The sequence below is a fragment of the Neltuma alba genome, unplaced genomic scaffold, assembly GCF_004799145.2.
Source record: "Neltuma alba isolate B1F8T4 unplaced genomic scaffold, ASM479914v2 tig00010558_pilon, whole genome shotgun sequence".
NCBI lineage: Eukaryota > Viridiplantae > Streptophyta > Magnoliopsida > Fabales > Fabaceae > Neltuma > Neltuma alba.
In genome coordinates this window covers 108,299-131,123 of record NW_021635425.1, presented here as the reverse complement: position 1 = coordinate 131,123, position 22,825 = coordinate 108,299, and the positions used below count along the sequence as shown (strand labels likewise).

Genomic DNA, 22,825 nt, shown 5'->3' with positions numbered 1-22,825 from the left:
TCTTCAACCGCCTTCCTGTTTCCGAATCTCAAACCTAGCTACCTCCATGTTTCACGGCTGAAAGTAAATTTAAAACCATTGTGAGAAATGCATAACAAATTGAATTATTAGACAAGCCAGGTAATTATTTGAAAGCTTGGGGGGCACCATATGTTTCATGCGGATAATACACCTGACATGTCTAGTTAAAGGTAACATTACAGCCTAGAAGTGGGCCTACTTACGCAACTAGTTCTGTTCTATTTGTCCAAATGGACAATGATGGTTGATGTTTCTGATGAGGCCATAGTGTATGGTGCTAAGTAGTTGAGAATGATGGAGGAAAATATTTGGTGAGCCTTGAGAAAGTTAGGTTTTGAGTTGAACATCTGTAACACATTAACAGCAGAAAGATCCTTTATCTGAATCACCCATGCAATAGCTTGACAAATCGCTAGTGGTGGTTACATATGATACTGAAAGCTTGATCAATCACTTTCTGTTTGACTAACATAAGCAAAAGGGATAGCTTTTTTATCAAATGGTGCTAGCTGGTTGCCATGAGTGTGGCCTAATTCGATAGCATAGATTCAATGTAAACTTTGATGCATACCCATATTAGAGATATGTACTATGTACTGTTTTTTGAGTGGTGGAGGTTCCAGAGATGTCTGAGCGTGGGAAAGAAGTTGAGGATTGCTGTTTTTTTTAATGGAAAAGACTCAGGTTCTACACGGCATTTAAAAGCTTGAGAAAAAAGAGACTGTAATATAAAGAAACTGACTTTCTTTTGGCTCTCTTCCCCCCCCCCCCACCCCTTTGGTTCTAATTTGGATGGCTACTAGTTGGTAGGCAAGGCTTTTCTTAGCCAAGATTGTGACTTGCAAATAGCAATGCCTTCACGTGATGCCTTGGTTGTTTTCACTCTGTGAAAAATTACAAGTCCCAGATTTTTTATGTACATTTGACTGGCTTGGACTTTTCTGCCTCTCCACCCTTACCCAATTCTTCACTCGTATGTATGATCTTTGTCTTCCCTAGTTTTGTTTTTCGCCATCAGTTTTGTCTTCCCTAGTTACTTGAAGCTTGATCTACGAAGAGGTAATTATTAACTTATCCCCTTTTGTGATTAATTCCATTAAATCTACCCCCTTATGAAAAAAAAAAAAAACTTCCTCCAATCCTAAATGTAGGAACAAACAAACCAACTGATAAAAATTAAAACATTAATTAAATTAATTATTTGTGAAAATTGTATGTCAGTTTTCCTAAAGTACCTCTTAATCATCTGTGTTAAAGACCATCCACTTGATGAAAAATCCTTTGATATGCGGATTTAACAGGAAGAGTTTAGAGGAAAAAAACTATAAATTTATATAAGAAAGTGAGTTGAAATCTTACATACCAAAGGATATCCCTCTACTAGCACTTACATTTAAAATTAGAGTATTAAATATGCATCCACCTAGCTATATGTCATTATAAAACATGCTTCTACACGCATGAATTAGATGTAGTTTATAGTTATACAATCAATAATGTCTATTACTGAACACTTTATTTTCTAAGGTACCCTACACTTTGTGAGCCATAAAAAGTCGTGGCATCCAGCTCAATACTTCACAATGGAGCGACTTTCCGCTTTTTGTTTATTTACAGCTTTCCACCAATATTTGTTGGCTGCAAGAACTGGGAAATAAAAGTATGCGTTCTAACTTTCCCCACCCACCCAACGCCAGTATGAATTCTTCAAAGTGATAGTATGATAACTAGAAATCCAAGGCTTTAAGGACTTGTTTCTTTCATGTCTTCAAGTTCTGCCCTTCCGGTATTTTGTGGCTTTTTTTCATATATAATATTTTAAATCCTTTTTTTCTTTGGAAATATGCTCTGAATATGACAAATATAATGATAAAATCTTTTGATTTTGTTAATAAGTGGGTGCCCATATAGTTCACACACACCAACCTCGAAATATATGTATAATACATAAATTCTAACAAGGTAACACTATTTCTAACTAATAAATAATACATCTTATTTATCAAATTTAAATGCACCAAAATCAGATTAATTATTGAAAAAAATCACTTATAACTAATGGTAGTTGAATTAAGTAGTGGATTAGACTTGAATATAATCCAATAATACTATGTAGGTGTATTAAAAAAATCACTCTGAAATAAGTTGTTGGTATATACTAAAAGTAAATAAAACAAATTTGTCATCGAAATTTATTATTATAAAATCCGTCGCAAAAAAATTTGCAATGGATTTTGTTATTGAAATTTTTTAGAGTCCTTGCCCTTATTTGTGACAAAAAAATTTATTATTTTTTCGTTTACTATGTATATAAAAGGGTTTATATCTTCCATATACATTAAGAATCTATCTATCCATACTCTACAACTTTTATTACACAAGCTTTATTTTGGCCAAAGTTTAATTCTCTGACAGTGTCATTCTTCTTCCTTTATACTGTTTATCTCCTCGCTATTTTAAAAATCCATCATATAATTACTACTCCGAGGAGTAAACATTCTTTTCTTTCTTGAACACTTTCGTTTTTTGCTCTCTATCTCATGTCTCCTTCCTTTATAACTTTATTTTGCTTCCACATAACGAGACTTCATCTCACAAGGGGGGGGAAAAAAGTTATTTGTCGACTGAAAACTCTCTTTTATGGCCTAATTGATCATCGAGCGAAAGAATATTTGTTCCGCTGGCTAAGGGCAGACCTGATACTAATAAAATAATTAACGCATTCCACAAGATTGGTATTTTAAATTTTCTTCTTGGACGAAATTTTCATAATCATGGTTTTGCCATATCTTAGACAAAATATAATATCTTTTCCATATCACCGTCCTTTATCTTGATCTAATAAATATATTTTATTTTGCATGTCTTATCTGACTAAGGTTTTATTTTGCTAGGAGGCATATTGGTTGAATATATGGACTTGTTTTTATGCCCATAATCAATTGCATGATTTGAAATCATTTTAACTATTTGACTTTGAGCCTTGAATATTTTAAGATACACAAACATATGTAACATTGAGTTTAGATAAGCAATGCGGATAAAGTTAACATTTTTGAATGTGAGACATTGCATTTCATATATTATATATGTTAAGCAATTTTATGTAAGTTCCAGAAGATTGTAGAATTGATATATTCATAAAGCCAATCCGATCAAATGAGAAACAAGCTAAGATAATATATTAATTTCCACATTCAAGTGTCTACAAGACAAATTGAACTCAAACTCTTCAGGGAAACCAAGCCTTCTAGACCTAATGAAATAAAACATAATAAAATATTCGAACCTTAGCCAGTCTTGAGCTACACAAAGTATAGGCAGACTTTCATTTTTGGGTATAAAGGAGTGGTGTAGATTTTCCAAAATATATAAATTATTAATATAATTAGGAGATAAATAAGAACAAAATCGACAATAATGTTGGGAAATGTGGGAACCCTATTATTATATTCATAAAATCACAAGGCAGATACAAAACAGTTAGTTAAGGAGATAAGAAGTTCCATCACTTCAAGGAAACACTGAAATTTAGATAGATATATAGACGTCACGAGATAGCCAATTAGGGCATATCCTTTCTCTAACAAAGCCCTACGTGTCTGCTTCTTTAGACAAATAAAGCCATTCTAATGCTATTAATTATCCGATAAAATATGCCACCAAACATTCCAAAAGCAATATCAAATTACAGAACTCTTGTTCCTTACCTAGTTCTTTCTAGTATAACATGTATAAATTAATTGTGCAATGAGCTTGAGGTTCTTTGCCTGCTTAGAAGTGTGCATGCATTACTAGATACAATGGTTTATTGTCTGGTTATGTGCTCCTAAAAGACACGTTATAGAAATCCCACCTTTTGATTAATTAATTGTTTATCGCTGCTTCTCTTGTTTGTGCTGATCTGATCATCAAGTGTTGTGTTTTTTAATATTATCAAAATATGGGACATTGGGAAGGATGGGAGGGCAGAGATTCCACTTCCTTTAATTGAAGAAAGGGATGGGGCATCCTTCCAACACCTGTGTACCTTGACCAAGACTCTTGTGCCATTCTTTTCTCCCATACCAACTTCATCTACTTATATTCATTTCCCTTTCTCCGTAAATTGATTATTAATTAAATATTTCTTTAAGGGGTTTTTCTAAAAAGAACAAGATGCCAATATATTGTGTCCATTGGAGGCATCTCCACCTTCAATAAGATCCAAAGCTCATTCTACTGTAGCCCCAGCACCTTCCTTTTGCTTACATCACCGTATTCAGAGTCTGTCCCCAACTCTACCATCTTTCTCTCCTCAGGAATCGTACATCTTGCATTATGGACAATCTCTCTCTCTCTCATACACACATGTACGCACATACACACATACGCCCAGAGGAGGAGACAGACACAAGCGTTGTACATTGTAAAGAAAGAATCGGTATAGGAAATCATGGAGATAGCAATGTCTGTCACTATCAAGAAATTAAGATGGTAAATGTTGGGTTTTCAGGCAATCTGAATCATTAATAACAGCTAGGAGATATGTGAGGAGAGTTTCTTGTTAATGGATGGTCAAAGGGGAGGAGCATCATGGCCTGTCAATCTTTTCTGATGTGTCAGAGGGGGGAAATAAAAATAATGAACTCTCCTTTTAGTCATTATGTAACTTACAGATTGTGTGCAGACTGAAATCATAGATACAAAATTCTGAAAGAATGAGAGAGAGAGAGAGAGAGAGAGAGAGAGAATGGAGGTTGTATTTTTTATTTTATTTCCTGCAAATGTCGATCATTTCATGATTTCGGTTAGGCAAGTTCACCTGATTTAGGTTTCAAATTACAATCTGTTTAGTACCACTGTCATTTTATGTACCATGGTCATGTCTTCCCAAACACCTATTCATTTACTAGTACACAAAATAAAGAGATTCTCTTATAAAGCATATGACTGATGAGAAGCTGAAGGACATATATGCATGATGCATTATTATAAACTAACATGGAATCTCAAACCTGGCTGTTTTATACTAGTGCAAGGCTGAAAACATGCGAAGGAATTATTTTAGAAGACAAAAGAAGAAACGAAAATCAAGTCTCTTCTTATTTAGCATTAATGCATCAAGAAGATTGTGTTTCAGTAGCACCGGATTCTATCATCTGAAGCAAGAAGTTTCCAGCGTATTGTTTCACACACACACACACACTCTTTTAGGTATAAGGAAAAAAAACGGTAGAAACTATCCTACAAGAAGTTACTGCGAAATTATGGGGTTCATGATTAAATCACGGTTCCTTGTTTGGTTAAGAAAATAACAAAAATTCCTCGTAGCTATAATGTAACGTAGAAAACTTGGTACATTTTAGGTGGCCTACCTTATATCAACCAAAATTTCATAAGCATGTTGGTATATATAAGACATAAATTTTTATGTATTCGGTGGCATCCCGAAATCCACTAATATATTGATAACCGAAAACAATAAATCATAATGCCTGAAAAAAAATTTAAACCCTAAGCAACAATGGATAATTTACAGTGTCACAGTAAAGTAAAGTACCCTTGTTTGTTTGGCTGATTTAGTAGTTTTATTGCTGCATTGCTATTACTTGCTAGCTACTGAGGAATTTGGTATATAGTAACAGTTATTTGAAGGTTGATATTTCGCTTTCACCAATGGATACCTTGGCAGTAGTTGGCACCATTATATATCTTGTTACCTAGCTGCAGATAGCCGAAGACCATACTGTTATGAAGAAACCCCAGGAAGACGATAAATAAATGAATAAATAAAATCTTGAATATAAGATAAACATGCGCTGCCAAAATTTATGGCCTGTAAGGTTCTAGTTGAGTTGAATAAATGATAGTGGTATAGGAAGTTTTCCTGGGACTGGAAAATCATGAGCACTAATATCTTAAAGTGTCAGGAAACAGACCGTAAGCCATGAAAGCACACAGATACACCCACATTGCTGCATTGGGGTTCAGAGAAAGAAAGATACGAGTCATCAAAGAAATGGGGCTAAGTACACACACACACAAAAACACATTCACGTTTGGCCTTTGCTGGTGATGGATGGTTCATGAATTAGGGTGACGATCGGTAGTCTTCTATGGGAAGACATTGCAAATGAGACTTTGGGAACCGGGAAGGAAAAGGAGGGGTGGGGCCTTCAGAAAATATTTTGGGAAAATTGAAAACTATATGATTCATTATATTAATTTCGACCCACCCAAGTGTGTGTGTGTGTGTGTGAGAGAGAGAGAGAGAGAGGTATAAATGTGAGTTTCCTTGTCCTTTGTTGGTGGGCTTATATATAAAGGAGGATAGGATGTTGCAGTTTTCCCACTATTAAAGATAGCTATAGGTAATTAAGGGTGAAAGTGAGAGAAAGAGATCAGACACATCAGTCCCTATAATTGATTTATTGTGAGGGTTTTGATGGAAGAACATCTTAGTCCGCTTGCTGTTACCCATCTCCTTCAACACACTCTCAGAAGCTTGTGCATTCATGAAAATTCCCAGTGGGTTTATGCAGTCTTCTGGAGGATCTTGCCCAGAAACTACCCACCACCCAAGTAAGGAGAGACGATATCATTGAATCAATTCTTCAGAAAAAAAGATCGCACAGAAACAGTTTCTTTTCACTTCAGCCACACAAATCAAACATTGTCGTGGCCTATTCACATGTTTATTAATACATTTTCCGTATACTTTAGATAGTTTGCATATGTATTATGATGTTCGGTTCTTAATATTACTTCTTGATAGGTGGGAAGGTCAAGGGGCTTATGATAGATCAAGAGGAAACAGAAGGAACTGGTATAGCTTTCTCTGTCAGCTTCGTCGTTGTGATAAGTTGTCTACTTTTGTCAAGCATATATGATTGCATTGGTCAAGCTTACACTTTGAACACACCAATAATGCAGGATTTTGGTGTGGGAAGATGGTTTCTGCAACTTTGCTGCATCATCATCAGCACCTGAAATCACCTCCGGCGAATGCCCTGGTTCGTCGGTATACGGCAACTGTGAATTCCAGCACTACCAAGGACTGCAACCGGAGCTTTTCTTCAAGATGTCGCATGAGATCTATAACTACGGAGAAGGGTACGTATATCACCCATTATCAGTAGATTAGTCGCCTGAACATATGATATCTAGAACAGCTTCACTATATTTAACTCTAATTTATGAGATTTTGAAGCGAAAGAGAGGTTAATTAAGCCCATATATGGTTCAGGTTGATAGGAAAAGTTGCTGCAGATCACAGTCATAAATGGATATACAAAGAACCAAATGATCAAGAAATCAACTTCTTGTCAGCGTGGCATAATTCCGCAGACTCGGTTAAAAACCCCATCCCTTGCTCATGATTTATTAATACTACTGATATTAAGTGTAGATTTGCTTGCTCATTATCTCTCATAAGCTTGTGATTTCATGTTTAATTTCCTTCTTGCGAGCTTAAATCCGTGTTTCCAATATATAATGCATGATTTCGCTCTTAAACTTGCTTCCACACAGACAAAATAAAACAAAAAAAGGTCTGGCATCCTCATTATATATGTTCTTTTTACAGCACCCAAGGACATGGGAAGCCCAGTTCCAGTCTGGTATAAAGGTATAGCCTCATGATATTCACACACATAAATCTCCTTTAGCTTTTAGCTAAAAAAAATCTCCTTTCATTAATATATTGATTCAGATTCAATCAAATCATGTCTTGCAGACCATAGCCCTCATCGCCGTAAGAGAAGGTGTTGTTCAACTGGGAGCCGTTCACAAGGTAATAAACACACACTACTCTATATCTCTTGGGATTCTCACTTTCTTATTTTCTCACACACACACACACATACCCACAAAAGGACTATCTCTTGAGACTCATTAACTTCCTTACACACACAAACACACTAAAGTACTGTATAGTAGTACTCAAGCATCATGTCAAGTCCATTTTGTATTGTCTGGCACTGCAGGTGATTGAAGACTTGAGCTACGTGGTACTTCTGAGGAAAAAGTTCAGCTACATTGAGAGCATCCCAGGCGTGCTGTTACCACACCCATCATCTTCTGGATACCCTTACAAGGTGGAAGGGTATGGATCAATGGCAGAACAATGGCAATATTTCCAAGGCAGTACTTTCGCACCCCCACCACCTGAGCTATATGACCACTTCAACCAGCAGCCTCTGAAAATCACTCCATCAATGAGCAGCCTTGAGGCACTTCTCTCTAAGCTTCCTTCTGTGGTACCACCAGAAACAACAACAACACAACCAGATCATCATCATCATCATCTTGTGGCATCCCATCACCACCACCACCAAAGGCCATTAGAGTTCATGGGAATGCAAAAAGCAGCAAAAGAAGAGATTGATGATCAGGAGGTATATAGGCCAGAGCTTGATGTGGGTGAGAGCAGCAGTTCCATACCAGAAGGCTACAGTCATCATCAGCAGCATTTCCAAGATCAGAACTTGACGAGTAATGGAGCCAATCATCATGGGTTTTGATGAGTAAAATTATAACAATAATAATAGTAAGATAATAAAACCCAGAGGGCATTAATTAATTAGCATCATCATCATGCATATGTTTTAGACTAGTTATCAGGTGGGACGAATGAAGATGATCAGTCCTATAAGTCCTAACAGTTGTAGCGAGTTTGTTAGGTTCAGCTTTATATATATTATCATAAGGGCTAGTTTTTCTTTTAAAGCTTCAATATGGCAAGGAACTTCCATTTTATTGCATGCATGAGAATTTGGAGCTGCACAGGCCTATTCATGGAAGTGTGAGAGATAATGATATATACGTTTAACCATATTATATTGAAATGAAATGCACGTATGGTCTAAAACACAGTTTCAGTGTGTGCTCACAATACTCGATCTTGAATTAATGAAGCGTATATAACATGGTGAGTGTAAAAGATGGGGGAAAAAACCATGTAATAAGACCATTGCCTTGGGTGAGGTGAAAGGAGATAATTCATATTGTTTGGATTCATTCAATTGCCCAGAGAGAGAGAGAGAGAGAGAGAGAGAGAGAGAGAGAGAGGTCTATGTCACTCTTGCTACGTGCATTATTGGACTATAGTGGCAAATCCTTGTTGAGAAGATGACTCCAATATTCAATGGCTGGAAAAGGAAAATCTCAAATTGTTCATCCATCAGGTTCATGGATGATATATAGGTTATCACTAATATATTGTACAAAAACTGTTCTGGAAGTGAAAAATAGATTAGGTATAAATTGGCTCATATATAACTTTAGGTTTAATGGGAATAGTCTTTTCGTATATCTTTGTATCATATTAATTATTTCATAAAATGCAGTAATCAAACTATTCATAATAACTTATCGATATGGGTTCACTTGAATAAATAATAATTAAGAAATTGATATTCAACTAGTACTTTTTATGTAATAGATCAAATATGAGTTATTGTTTAATATTTTCGACATGGATGGTAAACATATTAAACTATTTGATGATTAAAATTGAATTTAGTTCATTCATTAACAATCTGAATAAACGTTTTTAATGTAAAGATGCTTATTGATAAAATATGAGGTTTAACATCGTTTTCCTAACGCATGGTAAGTGGAAGTAGTAGGACTTGGCTTCTTTAACATCAGTTTTGAATGCATTTATTCATTTTTTTTAATAATTTGACATTTTATTAGTAATCTAAAAAAACACTAAATGTCAACTGTTCAAATTTTAATCTAATGGTAAAAATGGGTAGTGAAAAGAAAGTGGATGAAAATGGCAGTCCGAAGTTAGTAGCTAAGGAGGAGACTTTAATTGACATCTTCATCAAACCTGCTCAAGTTAAGCAGAGACATGATTAAAAAAATATGAATGTATATTTTACAATTTAGGTGAAATTATATAACTTATTTGTAAAAAATTATTCAATTTACATTTGTGGCAAGGATGGTACAGAAGATGTTAGCATTTCTTTTCTAAGAAGACACTTTTTTTTTTTGGGGTAAGGTGGAAGACGCATTTTTTTTTTGCTAAAGTATAGGTATCTTTTTATTGGAGGTAATCCTTTCGAGGCACCGTCGAGCACTAAATGTGGACACCTCTTCTAGTAGGAATTCAAATCTTGGTTCACCACGTTGTAATATCAAAGCACAAGTAAAATGATACACAACGGATTTCCTTACAACCACAACACAAATGAAGTACCAAGAAACCCAATGTCTACCAACAAAATAAACAGCAGCATTTTAAAAGAAAACACACACACACAAAAACCAGGGGCTCAACCACACTTACAACCTGGGAAAAGAAAGATCAAGGAAGTGAAACCATTTTTAGGGGTTAAGAAAAAGGAAAAATGACTATAAAATATGTGTTGAAAAATGATAAATAAATAAATAAGTGATGACAGCTATTTTTGTAGATGTATTGACTATTCTTATAACGTTAAAATTATCCATTTGTCATTTTGAAATTCAACAGGTTTTTTTGTCATTTTTCCTAATAATAAAAAAAAAGCCTATGATTGAGCACGAAGGAAAGTACTCTAAAACAGACGATGTTGCACGTAATGAATGTTAGGTATTGAAGAGACAATATGAACAAAAACTTGAGCAGATACAAGGGTGTCCAATTAGGAGTACAAGATTCTTAAGAATTATTTACAAGAAAAAGTTCGCATGAAACCTGTTTAAAAGAACATGATAAAACATCTCAATAGTCTTTAATCAAGTAGTCTGGGGACAAAAACCAAGACAGACACCCAATGAAGTAATTATGTAACCAATCTCGCTTAATAAAATAAGACGTTATTTATCCAACTTTAGTCTATAATGTTTTTCTTTTTTAAATTCTTTTTACTGAATTAAATAAGGTCTTCATTTTGAAAACCTGCACGACTTTTTTTTGGGCTTAAAAACCGACACAACTTATGCATACGCAAAAATACGCATATGACTACACAGCTTATACATGTTGAAAAGAGAATAAATTTATGATTTACAAAAAAAAAAAAAGTTGATAGAGATTCTTTGTAACAGATATACAAAAATGCTAACCTTTAGCTGTCTCCAATTCAACAAACGAGACACCTAATTTTGAATTTCGTGTGAGCATTTCATGATTATGGTCAGCTTTGTCAGGGTTTTGGGGTCCGCTTGGACGGTGAAAGAGTTTAAAGGATCTTTTAAGAAAGATCTTCAAAACCCCATCACCTGCGGCTAAAGGAGAGTATGTCGTCTGGTACAAGGTACAAAAGCTTAGATGAGGGGAAAATGATAAGATTTCTGATTTCCTCTGGGAAATTTGTTTTCAAGAACCCACAACAGCAAAAACAAGTCTTCCCATATACGCATGTAACACATCTCAAGGAAATTCAAAGGTAGCCCCAAAAAAAAAAAAAGTATTACTTAAGACGCCTTTGCATTGTGATATGGGCACAAAAGAAGGTTAAATCATTGATCTATATCCACATGAGATCTGAAAATCAAACAGGCTAAATTGTTCTTTTTTTTTTTTTTTTTTGCCACACAAACAGGCTAAATTGAGATTGGTTGGGTTTATAAATAATGTACACTAGAGTATATGAAAGAATGAAATGACAGATAGAGCGTGCTTTAACAGTTTTCAGAGGAAATGCTCAATGGAAAGCTGCAACTTCATCACCGAGAGTTTGAGTAGGCTCTCAATACTCATAACCTTGTGGTCTGAGTTATCTCTAACCCGTACACTTACCTGGAAAACAAGTCAATGTTTAGCTTCCTGATTGCCTAAGGAGTAAGTGACATGATTAAGCTTGAAGAAAAGAGTCTTGCACAATAAATTACGATCGAAATTAGTGAAAATGAGCCCCATTTTTTGTTATTCAGGATGGTTTAAAAAAAAAAAGGAAGAAAATTGATAGAAACAATCAAATAGGATAAGGATGCCCCTCAAATTTTTAGTTTACCATAAGGAAATCCTTAGTGCCAAAAATTGATAGTGCCAAAAACATTTTTCTTTTTTATGAAAGATGGCCAAAAGCATTCTATTGAAACTACAAGTCAAACATGTGTCAAGTATGTTATAGGACGCTGAAAGAATATAGCTTGCATACTCAATATTTATCAAGGATAAATCCAATGGATAGCATGAGAAATAGTAAAAACCTGTCCGGTCTTAGCTTCCTCCTCTCCAACCACCAGTATGTAGTTGTATTGTGCTAACTGAGCTTCACGCACCTGCACCAGGAAAGAACTCTCCTGTCAAACTCAAGTTTCGAATGTTTTAACTAAATGATTAAAAACAATAAATAATAAAAAAATGCCATTTAGAAAGAAACGATAGCATGGCCAGATGATATAGGACATGTAAGCTTCCAAACAAAACCTAAAAGAAAAAGAGTGGGGGAAGGGGGTTTGGTTTAGCAGACCAAGTTCTAGTGGAACGTAGCCTACATCATAATGACTTTCAAGTACATGGAAGGCGCGTGATCAAATTTTTTTTCTGAAGGCTTTTTATCTATATGTACCTTCTTCTGAATCTTCCTATCAGTTGTATCCGCATCAACATAATAACCTGCTCGATGAATCTTATCTCGCACCTAGAATATTGCAGCAGAAAATGTTAATCAAGAGATCCTAATTGTATCAACAGAAAAACTCATCTCACAACGAGCAAAGCCAAATATTTACACAGTTAAGTACCTCAATTGCGTAAGACTGTGATTTCTCGGACACAGGGCATAGAATCGCTTGCCGAGGACTGAGCCAGAAGGGCCATTTACCCTTGTAATGCTCCAATAATATAGCAAACATGCGCTCAACAGATCCTAGAATGGCTCTGTGTATCATTACAGGTCTTTCAATTTTGGCTTCATCCTCAGCTGAGTATTCCAACTTAAAACGATCAGGAAGCTGGAAGTCAAGCTGCAAGCAACCACAATTCATTTAGTCGTCAACCAATAAGTTATGCAACCTGAGTCAATATAAGCTAAATCAAATAAAGTGAACCTGCAAAGTTGCACACTGAAATTTCCTGTTCAGAGCGTCAGATACACTGATATCTATCTTTGGTCCGTAGAATGCACCATCCCCTTCATCTATCTGTGAGATACCCATCGAATTAACATTAACACTAGAACAATAAAACAAGCACACAATAGATGAACCAGCACGGGAAGAACAGCAGTACAATTTGTTGATTTGTTCAGCTAATCATGACTCATGAGCCCTTCTTGCCACAGCTTTAAGCAGCCAGTTAAAGAATCATGTATGCTACTTCTGGCAAGCAGGTTTGCAGGTCTAAGCTAGTTCCGTTTTCCATCCAGATTTTTATTTCAGGGTAAAATTCATTAAAACTTTGGGAAATTTCCACTCAGAACAAGAGCGTCTTTTAGATTGATCACAACTCCTCATAACAGAGAGAGAATTAACTAAAGAAAGTCAAGAGATGGCACAGTACACGTACAAAATATGAACAAATAAGGACAACTGGTTCTATTGGCCAAACAAAAAGTACTTTCCAAAGTCAAATATGTTAAGAAAATCAAATTAACATATTCGTTCTCTAAAAATCTAATTATTAATTAATTTCATAATTAAGAAAACGGATATTTAACAGAAACCACAAATCAAGACATGCAGATGGATGTGTGGCATGTTCTAATTGGCTAATGTTTCCAACCTATTATTTTCCATTTAATTGGTCCTTAGTTTCTATGCTTTTCACAACTTATTTATTAACGCATGAAGGATAAGAGCCTGCTTGATGCACAAAAATAGAATGAAATAGACAATAGTTATTTTGAACGGGGAAGTTGATCAGTGCTCTCAAGGGTTTTCAAAGCTTTGTTTTGGTTCAATATTAAGCAGAAACCAAACCAGAGCATACCAAATAGTAAGGCAAAACTGTAGACCTATTTGATTCAAAGTAAATATAATCTGGTTGGGTCCAGAGTCATTTTCACTTGGATCATGCTGAAGTGAGATTTTTTTCTTTTTTGTGGGAAGAAAAAGCTGTAAATATTAATAAATAATAAATTAGATTCAGACGCACATTTACAATTTATCATAAAAAGGGTTTAAGTTTAAAAAGCAATAAGTTTTGTCCTCGTGACATATAAATTAATTAAAAAAATTTCAGATGTAATGATTTTTTAGGAGAAAAAAGTATTGAGTTAAATTTGTCAGAAAATTATACCAACTAGATTTTAGCTTTTCCAGTGTATCAAAATAAAAAATTATACTAGGTTTTAATATATTTGCTTCCAACTCTAGAGATAATTTAAACTTAATATATTATTAATTTCATGTTAAAGAATATCTTTACCGTATGGGGAAAAAACAATACTTTTGGGAATCATTTCTTTGGATGATTTGGTTCAGATCAAATCAAACCACGTCAAACCAAACCAAAAAACAAATTGAAGAAAATCAATTAGTTTTGACATCATGAAAACCAAACTTGACCCACTTGTAGTTTTGTTTGGTTTCTCTCAATTTGGTTCGGTCCAATCAATTTTGTTCAATTCTGAAAATGCTTTCATGCTCCTACTTTTATTGAAAAAAGAGAATTATTAAGTAATGATACAATGACATAAAAAATATGGACAAAAAGAATCAAAAGGGATTCTTATTCCATCCCAGTAATTAAACGGATCCTAAACGACTTCTAAGGAACCATCCAGAAAAACCACGTTGGAGGAGTTCTAAGAGAGTACAAGGGTATATAATTACCTGCCAAGGCTTCCCAAACTCATCTAAAGCTTCCTTAAGCGCGGTTTCAGCCTTCTCCCATGTTGATAAATCTCCAAGGTATTTCTCTGGCCTCTACTCAGATATTCAACACATACAGGACGGTTGTAAAATCAAGCCAGAGAGCAATGAACATAGGTCAGAACCACAAGAAGAAAATTGAATTTCTTGCAATTGATAAGACAATGACACTATTTCAATGAGGAAACCATTTAATAGAATATGAAAAGGATGAAAGGAAACTTTCATGGAAGGCAGAATCCATCTCATTTTTGTCTGAACTGTGCAATAGTTCTCTTGCGAATCATTCCATCAAATATAGGCATGAATTGATATTTAATAAAAACATAAGACAAACACAACAGTAGTGGGATTCTTTTCGTACTACATAAACTCCACCTTTAGCATCCGCTTCACTAAGCAAGTTACCAAGCACACAATCATAGGGCTATACAGGATTCCAAAATAGTTGCTATAGAAAAGAAGCAAAACTACAATTTAATTTCACACAAGCCACGTTATGAATGGCAAATATCAAAAGAAGTCTAAATAGGGAGTCAAATTAAGAAGTGTGATGACTGCTTAAGTAGAATATTTCCTGTTAAATCTAAGAGTTTCAGAATGTGAACGTATAAATTTTGTAAAGGAAAACAGGTCTTTGATTGCTATTAAGCATCACAAATAAATAACATTTTAATATTGATAATTAGAAAACAGACAAGACTTATTAATTTTACAAGACAATCTAAAAGAAGAAAAAAGGGACCACCAATTTACAAAAAGACAGAAGTAAAAATACCATAAAATTGACGCAAGTGAAGCATGAAACAATCATATTATTTTTTATTTACTTTAAAAAAGACTCAATTATTCTCCCCTCTACTGAGTGATATCTACATTACCGTCAGTTATAAAGACATAAACAACCCCCAAGCTAAAATAAGACCAACTAGCCCTCAAGAAGATATTGATTTCTTATTTTAAAAAATGTTAATATTCTTTTAAAACTTTTAATTCAAGTGTTCTTTATTTTGTATAGAAAACCATAATTCAATTTTTTAAATTTATTGGTCAAATGACATTTAACATTTGTCATGTGTAATTAATAGTTAATAGACATTAAGGTATTTTGGTCAAAATATATGTAATTTTTGCTTCTTTAATCCTATGGAAGTCAACGCAGTGCATCTTTTCATTTCAAGTAGTGGTGGGTAGGATTTCAAGATAGAGGAAACATGAGAGCTATTTGCAAAAAGAAAATACTCCGAGGATGCATGAGTGGATGCATATATTTCACATAAATGAGAAACAAAAAGAGAAAGGAGCATGATTATCAAGCTTCCACAATCTCTTTCTTGGCCAACTATATAATCAAAATGAAATCCCAAAACATAAGCCATGCAGTTGTATCAGAATAGAGATTTCTTGACAACCAGGTGGCAATGTTGCAAATCAAAATAAAAGATTATTAAGGGCCCCAGGTTCAGCTAAGCACTGCTACGGTGGTATTACTAACATTAAAATAGGTGGATAGGAAGATTATGAACAGTCAGAAGTAACAGCATACCGTGGAAAGCTTCAGATCATAGGTGAAACCAAATACGTTATAGGCATAGTTGATAAAATCCAAGGCGCCTCTCACTTCCTCCTTTACCTGTGAAATGGGTCGTATTAACAATTCAAATTTTAACTCACAATCACAACAAACTTTAAAAAATTTTGCAGTCTAACTTTTAAATTTGAACTGACCTGTGACTCCCTGCAGAAGATATGGGCATCATCCTGTAAAATATTTCAAGTAAACTATGTTATTATAGTGTTGTTGCCAGGATTCAAAATGCAAGAGTTGAAAGATATGGAAACAGGCTTGCTATAGGACTCCAGGAGCAATTGTCCCATAGTTACAAGAACAAAAACCTACTGGCTACAAACAAATAATATGGTAATAATTAATTCCCCTATCATGGTTTACAACGAGTATTACCCTAGGTAACTTTTTGGGCCAAAATATCCCAGGCACTTCACTTATCAACGCATCATCAACTATACTAAATTTAAATGAAAACTTCAGCACCATGACCCTAGAATCTCTAACATGCTTTAACTAAAACCTACCAACTCCAGGACCCACTTACTGCTTTACTGGAGAAATTTACAACTTTAAACTCAGCCAAGTACTTTCAAATTCTCTTAAGGCATTTTATATCTGTGTGAGTATGCCTATCAAATTGAAAAGGTTTCATATCTGTTCAGTGTGAGAAGCTATAACCGCTGAACTTCTTTCCGTTTTGTACCCAAAAAAAAAAAAAAAATACCTGCTGAAATCTCCTAACACGAGTCAATCCACTCAGGGCACCACTGGCCTCATTACGATGTAAAACCCCAAAATCAGCCAGTCGAAGAGGAAGTTCTGCAAAATCATAAAAAAGATTTAGATTTCTAACATCCCATATGCGATATCATGCGACAGCAATCCAACTATAAACTAATTCTATGTCATTTGATAATGTTAAACTCATGGGAACAGGGAAATAAACTAACAACAAAGATTTCAATAGATCATAATAAGATGCAACTCCTATGGATGATAGCTGGCATATAAACATAAGCAATCTCAAGAAGGGATCCTGATTACAGTTACGTTATCAACATCATAAACATGAAATTCTTCTCATACGGTATCACATCTCCTAAAAATCTAAATTAAGGAAGTCAGGAGTTGCGTATTTCATTCAAATAAAACGAATTCATCAAATCAGCTGAAATCATCATTATTCCCACTTAAAACATAACTTAAAATCTAAACGACCTAGTATGATGTCCATCTTAACTATAACCACTTTTCTCAGGTCAGGGCTCAATCATCTGTACCTTCTTTGATTCGGTGCTAAACCTAGACTAGCCCAGCCAACTAAGTGAGAACAAAAAAAGATTCATTTTTCAAGCCATGACCGTTGATGTGAGTAGGTATTACCTCTATATGAGCGAACTCTGTGCTTAAACATCAGGCAATGACCTGGGCAATTCATTGGTTTCAACCCAAACTCCTGCTTTTCAATCTAAAACATACCAGATAAATATGACATGGTAAGATGACAATCGCTAGCTTACCCACAAAGAAAGGCGTGTTAGTGTGCAGCTTATTAAAGATGCATAAAAAGTTCTTGAATTTTATTATTATTAAGAAAAGAACAGTAAGAAGAGTTTGTTAGTTAATCAAAGGCCCAACACACACCCTCTTTTATAGCCATGTAGCAGAACACTGAAGAAGTTATAAAGGTTGATGAGCTCAGTTTCTTAAATCTCTTTCTAATTATGAATTCTTCTTTCATTATATTCCTTTTTCTCCCACCATTGCATGCATGTCTGGCTGTGTGTATGGCATGAAGGCTTACCTCAAAGACAAACATATTCTCCTTGTAGTTTGCAGCATGTCCAGATTGCTCCCACAGCTCCATATTATATACATTAGGAGATATAACCTGATGAATCAAGAAACTAAGAAATCTTTTTTGAAGATCATTTGTTGTCACAGCAAACAACTAGTAACATAAAACACAACCTCTTGGTAACCTCTTTCCCTATATTGATTTCGAATGAATTCCATCAGTTTGTTGTAAATCCGTGTGCCATGGGGAAGAAAAAACCAACTGCCTGGGCTGATATTGGCAAAAATGGGTAAAAAGGCATCAGGAAGAGAAGCTTAATTGAAGTTGAAATTACATGATGAACCTATTATACCTCCACTCATGATGAAGAATTAGTTCCTGTTTTACTCCCAACAGTCTGTGGTCATACTTTTTAGCTTCCTCCAGCCGGTTGATGTATTCCTGAACAGGAACGATATTTTAAATGATAAAACAAAAGACAGAGATCAATATACATCATATTTCATGAGCACACTCCTACTTTCTTCAATGCATCAGTCATGAAATTGCTTCAGGAAATTTCTCTTTATTCAGATGATGGAATAGATTATTTACAATAGTTTTAGCCTGGGTGGTAGAAGGCATTGTTACAGATGGTTTGGTCCATCACAACTCAACTTCCAAAGCTGGATACCAACAAAGAGTACCCTCACATTATTATAAAAGAAAACAAAAATACCTTCAAACTCTTCTGATCAGGATAAGATATCCCATAAACTCTCTGTAAACTTTCACGGTCTTTGTCCCCCCTCCAATATGCTGAGGAAGCCTGGAATTGCAGTAACATAATATTCACTTATAATGTAAGTTGCATGGAAGCAGTTTCATCTGACAGCTCCAAAAAATATATACCTTTAGACAAGCAAGTGCTTTCACAAAGGATGTGTTAGGTATATGGGGCCCACGACAAAGATCAACCAAGGGACCACATCTGTATACTGTGATGGTTTTGTCTGCAGGCAAATCATTGATGATCTCAACCTGATCATGATAAAATAATTGCAGCCTCATTAATTACCAAAGAAAGAAACTAGGAAATATGGTCCAGATGCACAAGATCATACAACAAAAGGTAAATGGGGTGGTGATGTCATCAAGTAGCTATACTTGCCTTAAACTTATTATCAGAAAACATTTCAAGTGCTTGATCCTTTGATACTTCAATACGTTCAAATGGCTGTTGCTCCTGAAAATAAGAACTACCACTGATCATATATTACAGAAAGCAATGATAATGATAACCTATGAACAATTTCATACACGAAATCAAAACTAGCAATCATGTAGTAATAAACTACAGTTTCAGAAGATCTGTGAACACCAGATGTTGAGCAAATAAGAAATTAATGACCAATTTAACAAACAACTCACAAAGTTGAAATGGATTGCATTCAATCTTAGTTTCCCATTAACAAATGTCCAACCCATTGTTGTGACTGATGACTTTTATATACCACAATCAGACACCAGTTGGACATTTGATGCATCTAGTCTTATCAACCCATTCTTCTCTTTCAACATCCAACCACAAGGACAATCAAGAACTTTTCTTATACAAATAAGAAATTCAAGAAAACTAAGAAATGAAAATACCATCAGCAATAATATCTCTCTTTGCAAGAATAAGAATTTCTGTTAAAGAAAAATAAGCAAATTTTTTACATTCTCAAAGATCATTTTTTACTCTGCCACGAGCTAGTTCAGCCCTTGCACCTCTATAATAAAATCAAGGGAAAATGACCAAAAAAAAATACCCGTTGAATTTCAAAAAGACAAATAGGTAATGCTAACTATTCTTATAATGGTTTTGACTATTCTTGTAATAGTTTTGACATGTTAAAATTTATCAAAATCACCTATTTGTCATTTTGAAATGCAACAGGTATTTTTCTGTCATTTTTCCCAAAATCAATTGAACCGGGAGAAACTAACATGAATAGAAAACCTTTTAAGTGTTAGTGACCACAACAGAGTAAGGCCAATACTAATAATGAACAGCATACAAGGATATGTGAATAAATAGAAATACCTTAACAGCCTTCGAAGCTTCAGACTCTATCTGCTTAAAGTGATCATCATTCAAACTCAATTCACCATAAAACGCATCATAATAGAATCCCTGCAAGGAACTTTTACCATGTCATTATAACCACCACTCAATTTTACAAAATGATAATACATGCAAAGATGAGAAGGAAAACAAGCATATCTTTTCAGCTCTGAATATCTCTATATGATGCATGGTACCAGCATTATTTTTTTCCTCTTTTGAATTGAAGAACTAACATCAAATTGAGCAAAAGAAATTGTATGCGAACTTGCATTTGTTTAAATGGACAATTTAAAAAGGAAATGCTCCAGGTACTTGATTTAAGTATCAATCTTTTGTTTTTCTCTTTGCTTTCTACATAAAGGAGTTAATCCAAAGTTGATTGCTGACTTCTGTAAAACAACTCAGCTCAAAAAAAAAAAAAAAAATCTTTGAAACAACATTCAAATATTCAAATAAGTATAGCGAAAACCTTGCACCAGCATCTCAAACACCCACAACAATCACATTAATAAATCATTAGTGATTCTTTGGAATTGTGCTCATATATGAGGTTAATTAATAGCACACAATCAAACATTATTTAAAGTCATTTATTATGTTGCTATAAAAGCAGATGCATAAATTGTAGTCTTCCCAGCAACGGATCCCACTACATAACTGCAATGCAACTGAAAATTCAGTACCATTGTAAACTTGCAATGATTTTAGTGAACTCATTATAACTCATGTATACCATTCCACATTTTCCAAGCCTGAAACTCAAAACCGGCAGTACTAAATGTTGTAATTCAAGGGTCAGTGGCACGCTCAGATAATTACATTGTTCACAGAAATTTTATTCTGATATGTATCAACGAATAAAAGTTTAATATTATATTCGAGTTTGAGTACTAACATTCATAACATAAACACAAAACAATTAAGGCCCAAAAACAAATTAAAAAAGTTAATGAGGATAGCATGGGTATAACAGTAGGTTTACAACACACCTCTCCTCTAGTGGTGCAGGGCCCAATGCAGAGCCTACATCCATACTCCTTCTCAAGGGCCTGCGCTATAACGAGGAAATGTCAGTCCATTTCGAGCCAAATATTGAATTTTCATAGGAGCCAAGCCTCAAGGACAGCACCTGCCCCAAAATGTGAGCACTGGAATGCCAAAAAGTGTCACGTCCTTCATCGTCTTCAAACTTGAAAATCTGAAGCTCACAATCACCTTCCAAGGGCCTTGTCATATCCCATAGGACCCCATTCACTTTGGCAATCAAAGCATTTGCAGCCAAATTCTTGGAAATTTCTCTGGCAATATCCATGGGTGAGGTCACCCACTTCTTCCCTTCCTTGACATTCTTGTCCGGCAGAGTTATCCTTTTTATTCAAATTGAAAAAAAAAAAATGAAAACACATCACCCAGTAACAAAATAAGAAGTTGGCAATAAGATACATGTAGAATAATTTACTTGATGGGATCGGCTGGGAGGGATTGGCGATGAGCGAGTTGCTGAGCTTTGATGGCCTCGAAGAGTTTGATACGCTTGGGGATGGTGGTGTTGAGATAGGCTTCGTCTTTCGCATGAGCCACCATGGCTGCTGATGCTTGAAATGTGGACTGCGATGCGGAGGAGAAGGAGGCAAAAGAGAGAACTTTACGAAGCCGGGAAGGGGAAAATGCAGAAGACGAAGAAGCGTAACGGCGGAAGCGGATTAGTATCGCATAGCACATAGCACAGCCACCATGTGGATTTGGGACTGCTGTTTTTGACTCCCAACCTGAGGCTAGCCGTTTAGGGTTTTTTTCCTTTCAAAAAATGCACACATATACTGATACATATATACATATACACACCCACACACAAACACACGCATAAATCCTTTTTTTTTTTTTTGTGTCCATTCTGTGCCTTTGAATTGGTTCTTGCGTTAATTAACAGCACTCAAAAGTCAACTGTATTAGAATTAGAAATTCACCAAAATACACTGAACTTTTTACTTTAGTTGCTTGAGACCAACGCCAGATTCACCAAAATGGGCTGTTGCGCCGTGGCACATAAGGCAATACCAGCAGTAGGACATTCCTCAGTCGAAATGGCATATGAAGATGAAGCTTAGCTGGATCAAGGGTTACAGGAAATTTAGAGTATTGAAAGAGTTTACATTAACCACTAATGACACTCTACCAATGTTGGTTGACTTAATGAGCATGTTATTTTTGTATTATTTTGAAAATTCATTTGTATTTTCACATGCAAAAAAAAAAAATTTTATGGCATCATTTGCATTTTATCCCTTTTTTCATAACATTATAATTTTATTTACCGCTTACATATAAGGCGTAAAGGCTTTCTTTTTAGCTAATTTATATATTTATATATTATAATGGCTTACATCTATGTACTGTAGTTAGTCCCTTTTCTTGCATGTTTCAATTGCGTCCTTTGTATTTTAAAATAAAAGACATATGAAGTTTACCTTAAAAAAACATTAACTCTATAATGGTATGAGGAAAATTAAGGGAAGGGAATGAGGGGAAAATTTTTAATATGTTAGATATAAAAAATTGAAAAAAATTGGGTTAAAAACTTTTAATTAATTTTTATTACTATTTT

The 22,825-nt window shown here is 34.8% G+C and overlaps 2 protein-coding genes across 2 annotated transcripts; one reads left to right on the top strand and one right to left on the bottom strand.

The window, feature by feature from the left end:
* The first annotated feature begins 6,379 nt into the window (after positions 1-6,379).
* On the top strand, positions 6,380-8,730 carry LOC114757032 (protein RICE SALT SENSITIVE 3). Its single transcript, XM_028946028.1, has 7 exons — positions 6,380-6,585; positions 6,779-6,829; positions 6,937-7,116; positions 7,250-7,355; positions 7,589-7,630; positions 7,739-7,795; positions 7,989-8,730. Exons 1-7 carry the CDS (start codon positions 6,449-6,451, stop codon positions 8,523-8,525), a joined length of 1,110 nt encoding a protein of 369 aa, XP_028801861.1. The 5' UTR covers positions 6,380-6,448; the 3' UTR covers positions 8,526-8,730.
* Positions 8,731-11,398: 2,668 nt separating this feature from the next.
* LOC114757022 (threonine--tRNA ligase, mitochondrial 1-like) lies at positions 11,399-22,016 on the bottom strand. The gene is given in 21 exon segments (XM_028946015.1): positions 11,399-11,677; positions 11,680-11,740; positions 12,154-12,225; positions 12,516-12,587; positions 12,691-12,912; positions 12,997-13,089; positions 14,722-14,814; positions 16,307-16,393; positions 16,489-16,521; positions 17,055-17,149; positions 17,714-17,798; positions 18,135-18,221; positions 18,302-18,398; positions 18,481-18,569; positions 18,847-18,936; positions 19,020-19,148; positions 19,279-19,353; positions 20,197-20,286; positions 21,210-21,269; positions 21,350-21,587; positions 21,680-22,016. Coding segments are annotated over 21 exon segments (2,163 nt in total). The 5' UTR covers positions 21,943-22,016; the 3' UTR covers positions 11,399-11,645.
* Between the last annotated feature and the right edge of the window lie 809 nt (positions 22,017-22,825).